Genomic DNA, 11,462 nt, shown 5'->3' on the forward strand with positions numbered 1-11,462 from the left:
GAGACAGGTGGGTCAATAAAAATTGATGTGGCTGAGTGAGGTAGTAGTAATTATTGCCTAAAATCGAAAAACTCAAAATTCTACACATGTGACTAAAATGACAACAATTTATAGTTTGAGGAAGGTTTTGTTAATTTCTTAATTTCAGTTAGAAACATGATTAGAGTTGTATATAGCCAGACGCACATTGTTTGTGCTTAGAATTAGATTTATTACCACTTCTATTAGTTCCTCCAATGCCTCTTTTCCGTTCACAGGACTTTTCCTACCTTCAGGGTTATAGTTCTTGTACAATAATTAAAAGAATTAAATGAAGTGAACCTCTTCTCTCTAAGCTTAAAATGAAGATGAAAAAAAGAAGGAAAAATTACCAAGGAGGAGCATAATGGATGAGATCACTGACATTCTCAGAGGTTGACACACAATTGTTAGTTGCTGGACACAGCCAATGCTGGTGAATTTTTCTGAACTCCAAGATATTCAGGCTTCTTTCCACTCCAGGATATGAGATAAAGTCAATATGAATAAATTATTTTTATAAACTCTTTCATCCACTCATAATTTGTTCAAAAATGATATGAAATCTTGAATGAAAGGAAGAAGGCAAACATGGTGTACCTGAAATTGAAGATGGCACCAAGGGTTGCTAATTTACTACTCCTCAATATGAGTTTTCTTTAATATAATTAAAAACAAAATAAATTGAAGTATAAGAGAGAGAGATTTAAGAAAATTAAATAAATAAATAAATAATTAGGAAGCATAAACCTTCGATTAATTTGGTTGTCGATGTTGTCCTCTTGCTTCATATGAAGAATACGAGAAAGAAAAAAAGTGTTAATATGATTATTTTATAGGGTAATTTGAGGTTGCAGGATATTGTTGAAGATGATGAAGCCATTATTAGGTTATTTAGGGTAGGAACTTCAACTTCTTCTTCAACTAGAACTTCAACTTGAGTTCAAAGTATCTTAAATTACCAAAAAGTAATACAAAATGTGAAAATCGTATGAATTGGGTGGGACGGTAGGTGAGGGAGGGACGGATATTTCCTTTCTACATTTTTTTGGGTTAAATTATTATTACATTAATTATTACATCGTGTTTTGCTACTTCTTACCATCATATTTTCATAAAATTAAAATATTTAAAATATTATTTATTATTTCATTCATTTTTAAATTTTATTCATTTAGTATTTCATTTATTTTTAAATTTTATTTTGTTTCTCTCTTTTCATTATCACTATTATGAATGAAAATAGGTTTGACCGACCGACTAGCCTAGGTCAGGTCTAAGGTATAAGGTCAAAGTTTTAAAAAAAAATTGTTTAGTTACAAAATTGTTTAGCTCGGCCCAGTCTATTTCCACCCCTAACCACTACTCACTTCATAATATCTCACATCTATATCAAATACTAATAATAACTCAAATCCATTACTCCATAACTTATATCACATAATTCTTCTCTTTTTATTATGTTTAAAGTCACCAACAAAATATGTTTACTAATTGTATATTTCAACATCAATAAATTATAATTAGTATATAAATATTAATAATTATATCATCGCTGATTTATCTAGTCCCGTGTTTACCAACTCAATGCGTTGTGTATGATAACTGTCTCATGTATGCTAATTATTATGAAATTTTTATTATGGAAAACTTGTCATATGTATGATAGTTATTTTGAACTTTTATCAATAAAATATTATCTTATATATATGATAGTTCAAGTTGTTATATTTATGTCGTACATATATTAGTAAAATCAATACATGACCATAAATATATATTTGAATTGTATTTTAAAACTGTTACATGTGAAATACCAAGTGAATGACCATCACCAAGTAACTTCTTCGCTTTTACAATGTCTTCACTCAAACGTATAAAGTTCCTAGTTAGAAAATGAAAGATCCCATATAAACGTGACAATTCAAAATAATGATATATCAACTTTTGGTAATAGAAATCTAGTTGTGTGCATGTGATGCTCTACATGCAAAAATATGTGGCATGTAAATTACTATGAATTTGACAAGACAACAAGGTTTCACTCATGTCTTGTTAATCGCGATTCCAAAGTGTTGGATAACCTAAAATTGTACCACCAATAGAACCATTCAGACCTTGGTTTGTTATATTCGTGACATTATGGATGTGGATTAGTAGATCTATATTAACCATATCTCGTGAGAAGACAACAAAAATGTTGTTTGATTAACGAATTTTAACTTCTTTTAAAATTCTTTTGAAGTTTATGCATTAGATAATCCTATTAAGGAGTTTCACAAGCTCCTATCTGATGACTTGTTTGAAACTTGAATGCATAAGAATCTTCGTTTAGTTTCTTAGTTTTATCCTTTCTTTTAGGTTTTTTATATATACAAAAAAAAAAAATACACTTGTCCATTTGTACTCTTTAAAACTCATTGGTAATATTCTTGAAGGTCTAATTCCTATAATCTTAAGAAAAGAAGTTATAAACCAAAATAGGAGGACTAATTTGAGCCAAATTTGGGTAGCTTTTGGGCAGTATTAAGCACATGGATGAATGTTTTCTCTTCTTGCTTGCATCTATTACACAATGGATTAATATCAATCCCAATTAACTCATGCGTTGGTTGGTTAACAGACGCTTATATGGCCTGTTGTCCACATCAAAGTTTGCATTTTATGAGGTCTTTTTCAAGCCCACCGATCACGCCATAGTCCGACAATTGGTTGAATGTTACTCCTCTGAATGTGGTAAGTGCTCTAAACTATAAAATGGTGAGTATTTGTTCTTCCTCACCCGGTATTTTTGAGTCCATTATTGTTAGTGAGATCAAGGAGAGCAAGAATTTGTTGAACAATGCTACAGGGTAGGTTATTAGTAAGTAAATTTGGATATTAATTTTCATTAAGATACGTGATATCTTTTAATAGTGTAAAACTTTTTTATATTAAAAATACATAATGAAAAGAGATATACTTCAACAAATATATAAATAAAAAGAATTCATAGTTGAGAACAATAAATTATAAAAAAGTTTAAAGATCATACACTAATAGTGTAAAATTCATTCAATAAAAATCTATCTTCTTGATATGTATGCTTATGTCACAACTACATTTTAAAAATAACTATCTCATATTTTATTTTTATTGGATATGGGTATAAAATTAATTTACAGATACATACATATTTTTTTTCTTCTAAAAATAATTAAAAATGGTATCTCAGTATTAAAAATATAAATCTGTTGATGTAAACTAGCACGAAATAAAAATTGTTTGGTTACTTATAAGTACTTTTGAAATATGGTTTTTGTATTGAAGAATCTTTCTCTTATTCTCTGACTTAAAAACAAAAGACAATATTCTGAATTGGTGGAACCTTCATTGACTTTGAGTATTTAATCCTAACAATTGAAGCGGGAAGATGAAAGAGCCAATATAAAATAGCATACATCTTCTTCTGCAAGCTTACCTTACACTCTCTTTTCTTTTCCATTTCCATCTATGGCTCGAAACAAGGTTTGTTTTTTCTTCATTCGTCTGGGTTTAGGGTTTTACTTCTATTTTTCCCATTTTCCCTTTTTCGGATGCTTAAATGTGTTATTTGTTTTTAATTAATTAATTAATCAAATTCTGTCAAAAATAAAAACAGGAAGCTTTGCTTTTGTTGCTTGATGTGGGCCCATCCATGCATTCTGTTCTTCCTGAAGTTGAGAAACTCTGTTCCATGCTTGTACAAAAGAAGGTATTATTAATCATCATCCCTTATATATACACACACACACACACAGTAATACTACTCTGGAGGGAGTATATATTAAAATTGTTATTATGCCATTTTTGTTTACTGAGAGATCCAATTATTAACATGATCCTTTTTATTTTATTTTTATTTTTATGTTTATATAATAAAATGCAGTTGATCTATAACAAGTATGATGAAGTGGGAATTGTCTTATTTGGAGCACAAGGTACTCTACTACTTAAACTCTTTGTGATGATGCAAATATGCAACGCATGTTGTTGTTTACTTGGTGTTTATTTGTTGTGTTTCATTTCATTCTAGGTAGATTCTCTGCTCTCTTGATTACATTATTGATTGATGATAAATAAGAGTCTGATGTCAAGAGTTCCACATCCATTAGAGATATGACCTAAGTAGTGCCGATAAAGGCCTTGATTTTATGGGGTTGAGTTAGGCCATAAGCTCAAGTTCTAAGAAGATTAGTTGACTACAGTCGAGTAGTTAGGTTAGTTGGAAGAGAAGGAAATATATTGGTTGGAGAGAGGGGGTATCAATTTATTGGGAACTGATTGTAGGAGAGTCTAGGTTTCTTGAAAATCTTTGGAAATAATTGATTCCTCCATCCTCATAACTCTTGGCTTATTGCTATTCTGTTATACATCAGTACAGGATTGGGAATCAGGGTGTTATTAATATAATTTGTTTTTCCTAATTATCATTTTTGATTCAGTTTCTACTAATCAAGGTTTTCCATTTTGATTTACTTTTTCTACTGTAATTATTAACTGATGTGTCGGGAAGAATCATGCATGTACTTTTTCATCTTTACTTTTTCTTGACTGAATGTTGGGCCGGATAAGGCCATCAAGAAAATAAGTTCAATTTTGTAGAGATGAGAATGCTAAGAAGGGTGAGTTGATTGATGCACATAACAAGAAAGTTTAAAGTGTATATATTAAAGAAAATGTTGAGGTAGCACCTAGAGTAGAAAAGAAAGTGAACTCTTGTCTTAGGTATTGTAGAGAAGACATGTACAAGTAGCAGCCTTGGTAAGAAAAGTAGATCAGATGGATGATTGTCTAGTAATTAAAGGGAAACCTAGAAAAAAAGTATAGTTTCAAACCGTTTAGAAGGCTTAGATTTAAATGGTTTATCTTTAGACATTATATTTGGATATTATGACTTAGTTTGATCCATGCAGCCACCTCTACCTATTGAGAAAAGACTTCTGTAGTTTTGTTGTGATTTGAGTTTGATCAAAGGCATCTCTCACATATTTTTCTATTAACTTTTTTTCAGACACGGATAACGAACTAACTACAGAAGTGGGTGGATATCAACATGTTGTGGTTTTGAAAAATACTAAAGTGGTGGATGGAGACATTGTTGAGGCTTTACAACAACTGCCTCGAGGAACTACTGATGGTGATTGTATCCAGAGTTATACACGGCACATAAAGTATATCTTATTCAGTTACAATATTTTATGCTTCTGAATTTCGACCTACTTTAAATTAGTCATGTTACTAGCTTATGGAAAATAACCAGACCATCTGTCATTAAAAGTATCTCCTTCGGAAAATTATTTACTTTTAGGTTACAAGGTTTCATGTTGTTTGATTCCTACTGTGAATTCTCATTTCTCACTGCCATTTATCTCTCGTTTTAATTAGTTTCACTGTCGCTCTTTGCATAAACAAAAGGCTCCTGTTATAAATTTTCATTTCTTCTTCAAGATTAACAGTTTGTTTCACTTAATTTATGTTGACGATACTTTTTTGTATGATTGGTATATTGAGTTAATTTTTTCATGAAAACTGTTCTGTTTGTCGTATTAAAGTTTAAGGATTGTAATATATTGCAAAACTTTGTAAGGTAGGTACTTATTTTTCCATGAGGAAGTTGATCCTGATTAACTCTCTATTTTGCTCCTTTCTGGTTACCTTGACTTTAATGTTAGTTCTTGATGCTGTGATTGTTGCCATGGATATGCTAATAAAAAAATTCGGAGAAACTAACAAAGGAAAGAAACGTCTTTGCCTCATTACAAATGCGCAATGTCCAATAAAAGATCCTTATAAAGGAACAAAAGAAGAGCAAGTTACCACAATTGCTCAATCAATGACAGCTCATGGTATGAGAATGGAAAGTATAATTGTGAGAGGAAAGCTTACTCAAGATGCAAACAAGGAAATAATGGACGAGAATGACCTTCTTTTAAATATTTTCTCAAAGGAAACATCGACAAGATTGTTGTACGTGGAGGATCCAATTTCTTTGTTTGGTGCTCTCAAAACCCGAAATATAACTCCAGTTACAGTTTTCAGAGGGGATCTTGAATTCAGCCCAAAACTAAAGATTAAGGTGAGATTTGCAATATGATATAGTCCATGATGAATGTCTTATTATGTGTCATTATATTTAATTTCTGACAGCCTATCATAGTTGATAAATCATCTTTCAATTTGCATTTTTCTGTTAATGATTTTCAGTTGCTCCAAGTTTGAGCTGTTTATAGACAATATGAATATTTTTTATATTGATGAATTTAAGGCATGGTCGACACATGAGAGCATCTTTGATGTTGTTTTCTCTTCATCTTAATGTTAACATCATATTTTACTATTTGCATGGATCATATGGTTGACATCTCCCCCTATTTCTCCATCAATTTGACTGATGGAGCCAAGATATTTAAACTGTTAGACTTGTGGTATGGTATGATAGGATAATGAAACTAATTTGTTTTTGAGTTATGTATATCAAGATGTGTGCACAAAATTTGTAGTTGAATTTTGACTTGTTTATGGTATCTATTTTTTCTTCTAAGTATGCAATTGTATTAGCTATCCAATTGTCTTTTTAAAATAAAGCGGCGTTAGTAAGAAAATGCATTTTGTTTTCATGAAAACTTAAAATGATAATCAGGTAATGGTGTACAAGAAAACACAAGAAGAGAGATTTCCAACTCTGAAGAAATACTCTGATAAGGCTCCTCAAACTGATAAGTTTGCAACACACGAAGTCAAAGTAGATTACGAGTACAAGAGTTCTGAAGATCCGGATAAAGTTGTCCCTCCAGACCAAAGAATTAAAGGTTATCGCTATGGGCCTCAAATAGTCCCTATATCGTCTGCTGAGTGGGACGCTGTAAAGTTCAAACCGGAAAAGGGTGTGAAGCTTTTAGGATTTACTGATTCTTCTAATGTATTGAGGTAAGATTGCAAATGCATATGCTTTAATAGAATATATTTGGTTCAAATTTACTATAACCTAAAGAAATTTTCTGATTCATTATTTCACTTTTCTTTTTGTTTTAAAATGACCGATAAAGACACCATTACATGAAAGATGTCTATGTGTTCATAGCCGAACCTGGAAATACGAAAGCCATGCTTGCGGTCTCTGCACTAACAAGGGCTATGAAGGAAATGAATAAGGTTGCAATTTTACGATGTGTCTGGAGACAAGGACAAGGGAATGTTGTCATTGGAGTCTTGACACCCAATGTATCTGATAGAGGAAATATTGTAGGTTTCTTTTTTGTCTCAGTTTCTTGTGTTATTTATTTATCAGGTTTCTATTCTGCGATTTCATTTTTTCATTTAACAATAATTTCTTGCTTCTCTGATTATGCTGTGCAGCCTGATTCGTTTTACTTCAACGTTCTTCCTTTTGCCGAGGACGTGCGAGAGTTTCAATTTCCTTCTTTCAGTAATTTTCCAGCATCGTGTCAGCCAAACGAACAACAGCTAGAATCAGCAGCGAACTTCATAAAAATGCTTGATCTTGCACCAGATGGGAAAAAGGAAGTTTTGCTTCCTGACTTTACACCAAATCCAGTACTTGCGGTACATATTCTATCCACATATCCGTTTCTAGTTTAATTCCTTCCTTTATTTACTTCTTTTTCCATGTTTCATTTTCCTTACTGATTTTTCGTTTGAGGTTTGGTTTCTGACATTGGTTTTTTTGTCTTAGTTAGTACTCGATGCCGTATGATTTGGAGAAGTTATACTTTCTTAATTCTTTCTAACTAAATCTCTCAGAAATAAACAAATAGTGTTAAGCTAAAGCTAACAGATATATTCGTATATCTTTTCAGCGCTTTTTTCATTATCTTGATCTGAAATCTAAGCATCCAGATGCCGCAGTACCTCCTCTCGATTACACACTCAGAAAAATCACGGAGCCTGATACTGACTTGGTTTTGCAAAACCAGTCCATCACTGACTCGTTTCATAGGTCTTTTGAGCTGCAAGGAAATCCCTTGGTAAGAATAAATGCTTAGCTAATAGTCATTACTAACCTCAGATGTGTTTTACATTCGAAATGTCTCGATGCAGAAAAAGCCAAGGCGTTTATTGCGAGAAAAGATAAGTGATGAGGAGGGTAAAGAAAACATTACAGCACAGCCTGTTGCAAATCTCATTGAATATACATCTATTAAAGTTGAGAAAATCGGGGATCTGACTCCTGTCCAAGATTTTGAAGCCATGATTTCTCGCCGAGACAGTCCTGATTGGATTCTAAAAGCAATCAAGGATATGAAAAATAAAATATTTGATCTAGTAGAGGACTCTCATGAAGGTGATAATTATAACAAAGCTTTGGAATGTTTAGTTGCGCTTCGCAAGGGTTGCATCCTTGAACAGGTAATCTGTCAACCTTCCTCTTGCACGCAAAAAAAGAAGTTAAAACTTCCCTAGTTACAGTCTTTTTTAAGAAAAAATCAATATTTTTTTTTAAAATAATCATTTTTAAGAGATTTCATCGGTTTGTTACAAATTGTTAAGAAAATGAGAATCTGATAAAATAATCTAAAAACTGCTTCAAATAAGAAGCTGTTTTGAGTGCTCATAAAAAAACAAAGCTGTTATCATTTTTGGTACATGATTTTTTAAAAGTGATTTTCATTAAGGTAAGCAAACATAACAAATTATTATTTTTTCATATGTTAAAAACGGACCCTTAACTTGTGATTTATTTGTTATCTTATCCCTCTCCTAATTTGTTTCTTTAATCTTCCTATACTTCTTGTTTGTATTGAGATTCATGGTAACATGTTGAGTTAACAAACTTTTTCTGTGAAGGAACCGAAACAGTTCAACGATTTCCTTAAACATGTTTGCAAATTCTGCCAAGAGAAGAGCCTTCAAAGTTTCTGTGAATATCTTGCTTCTAAAGGACTCACATTGATCTCCAAAACAGAAGCTATAGACAGGTATTTTATTTTTTTTGCACGATCTCTTTTTTATGATTTAATTTATTTAGTGTTGGTTTTTCTCTTTATCATATCATAATTGTTCTTTGTTTACGCAATACAGTGATGTTACTGATGAAGAAGCCAGAAGTTTCTTGGTAAAATCTGAATCCAAAGGTGATTAGTTTTTATTTGTGCTGAAAATTATCGGAGGGCTTCATGTTTATAATTTTGGAAAATGAAAGTAAATATTATTTGTAATCAATCACCTTAGATATGGACATTTGATTTTATTTATTATAAATTAATATTAGATGTGCTTGAATTTCAGAGGTAATACAAGAAATGCTCTCTAGTTTTGGGATAGATGAATAGTAGCGATCTATGAATATGAAGCCTGGATACAGAGGAAGTATTCATATCAGACACGGATCAGATACTCTTACGATATCTATGAGTATTGGAATTAATTTTTTATTTTTGTTTTAAATATTTGGGCTTTGGTAATCTAAAATTTGATTGGAACTAAGTAAAGTTTAGTTAAAAATTGTTACAGTTAGAACTCAAACTCAGATTCTCCTAGACGACTTGTCCTTAATTGAAACTTAATAATCACTTGAGTCTAATCACTTGTTAATATTTTACTATCTCCACTACGCGAAAAATAGGATTTTATAGCGCTTTTTTTAAGCAATTTACAGTGCTTTTTAAAAAAAAAAAAAAAAGCGTTGTGGAATCGAGCGTTGTAAAAGATACATCAGCGCTTTTTTAAAACCAAAAAGCGCTATAAAATATGTAGATATATTGCGCGCTTGATATGCACATTTTACAGCGCTTTTTCAAAAAAGCGCTGTAAAATGCGCACACATTATATGCATTATTATGCACCTTTTACAACGCTTATTGAAATGAGCGCTGTAAAATGTGCACTATAATGCATATATTGGGTGCACATTTTACAGCGCTTATTTGAAAAAGCGCTGTAAAACGTGCACTCAATATATGCATTATAGTGCACATTTTACAGTGCTTTTTCAAATAAACGTTGTAAAATGTGCACCCAATATATGCATTATAGTGCACATTTTACAGCGCTGTAAAAGGTGCAATTTATTTTTTTTAAATACGTTGTAAATAAAATTTTTGAAAAGCGTTTTTTATGGCATTTTTTTTAGAAAACACTGTCTTTTAATTTTTTTTCCAAAATTATTTTCATCTAGAATCAGTTCACACAACAACAAAACATATTCAAATACATATTCAGAATTAGTTCACACAACAACAAAACATATTCAAATACATATTCAGAATCACTTCACACAACAACAAAACATATTCAAATATATATTCAGAATCAGTTCACACAATCAGTACATAAAAACAGAATTATATAACTTTACTTTATATATTAATTTACAACAGAACATTCAAATACATATATATAACTTAATTAACTACATATACAATGGACATATATTGTACAACAACACATATTTATATAGATGTTCATATATTGTGTTCTATTCATATACATATAACTAACAGAATACACAGAATATAACTAGCTAACATATAATATTTAGATCCCTTGCAGCGTGCTATTTCCCAGAAAATCAAATAATGTTCATTTCAAGCACATACTGACACCAGTCTTCCTTTAATTCCATTAGATCTTCCTCAGAGTATGTTGGACTGGAATTGTCAAAGTACTGTCCAATATAAAAATTGAACATATTAAGTTAGAATCAAATATATAGATAATTTATATATTAAAATCATATAATAAAAATACCGTACCGTTTCTGGGATAATAGTTTTATTCTTGTCAACAATCTCCTTCATGAATTGCAATACATAGTACCCACAGTCGATGTTGTTAGTTTGACGAGGGCACTATAAAATAAAACATATAAGTCAATAAAATATTTGTGCAATATTGATCGTAAAAGCATATATTTGTAAATGAAAATTTAAAGGCATATATTTCAAACATTTATTGGAATCCATGTGATGTTATTAGACTTTTGCTTCGACACTGTAGCACCTCTTTGAGCTCGGAAAACTTGTAAAACACTATCGAATAAATAAATGTGATTATTATAGCATTAACAAACACATTATTTATATATATATATGTAAGAAATAAATGAATATTACTTACGTGTCGAATATAATCTTTATATCGGAGTGATTGTTGTAATTGTCATGCAAGGGATCCAAATAGTATATAACTTCAGAGGTTACATTGATTGCAAATAGCACCCAATGTGCCCTACAATAACAAAAATTTGGTTAAACAATTTTGTTTACACAACTAATAAATTAAGATCTCATAAATTTAAAAGATATAAATAAATAATATATAATTACGTACCTTGAATTATATGGTGCAAAGAACAATTTATCCTTCTCTATATTTTCTAATAACATATCTACAATGTAATTCTTTACATTTACTGGATCGAGTTTACACATCGACAGCTTATGCGGAGACAAAAATGAGTATCT

At 30.9% G+C, this 11,462-nt stretch overlaps 1 protein-coding gene and 1 long non-coding RNA gene across 4 annotated transcripts; one reads left to right on the forward strand and one right to left on the reverse strand.

The window, feature by feature from the left end:
- Positions 1–208: 208 nt before the first annotated feature.
- Positions 209–1,076, reverse strand: LOC101491598 (uncharacterized). Of its 3 annotated transcripts, XR_012163418.1 has the most exons (3): positions 769–1,076; positions 619–675; positions 209–495 (listed from the first exon to the last, which is right to left on the reverse strand). It is a non-coding gene; the product is annotated as an uncharacterized lncRNA (long non-coding RNA). The 3 variants fall into 3 exon arrangements; XR_012163416.1 differs by lacking the exon at positions 619–675 and having other exon boundaries at positions 209–618; XR_012163417.1 differs by having other exon boundaries at positions 209–675.
- Positions 1,077–3,296: 2,220 nt separating this feature from the next.
- LOC101502782 (ATP-dependent DNA helicase 2 subunit KU80-like) lies at positions 3,297–9,580 on the forward strand. The gene is made up of 13 exons (XM_004506432.4): positions 3,297–3,525; positions 3,659–3,751; positions 3,926–3,977; positions 5,051–5,182; positions 5,712–6,115; positions 6,680–6,966; positions 7,086–7,281; positions 7,396–7,602; positions 7,857–8,024; positions 8,098–8,406; positions 8,845–8,975; positions 9,079–9,131; positions 9,286–9,580. The coding sequence occupies exons 1-13, from the start codon at positions 3,511–3,513 to the stop codon at positions 9,327–9,329; spliced, it is 2,091 nt and encodes a 696-aa protein (XP_004506489.1). The 5' UTR covers positions 3,297–3,510; the 3' UTR covers positions 9,330–9,580.
- The last annotated feature ends 1,882 nt before the right edge of the window (positions 9,581–11,462 follow it).

Source organism: Cicer arietinum, chromosome 6, assembly GCF_000331145.2.
Source record: "Cicer arietinum cultivar CDC Frontier isolate Library 1 chromosome 6, Cicar.CDCFrontier_v2.0, whole genome shotgun sequence".
Classification (NCBI taxonomy): domain Eukaryota; kingdom Viridiplantae; phylum Streptophyta; class Magnoliopsida; order Fabales; family Fabaceae; genus Cicer; species Cicer arietinum.

Excerpts from the sequence above, each read along its gene's own strand:
- LOC101502782 (XM_004506432.4), top strand. Across the intron at positions 6,116-6,679 it reads GCCCAAAACTAAAGATTAAG|GTAATGGTGTACAAGAAAAC; the intron begins GTGAGATTTGCA and ends AATGATAATCAG. Across the intron at positions 6,967-7,085 it reads GATTCTTCTAATGTATTGAG|ACACCATTACATGAAAGATG; the intron begins GTAAGATTGCAA and ends TGACCGATAAAG.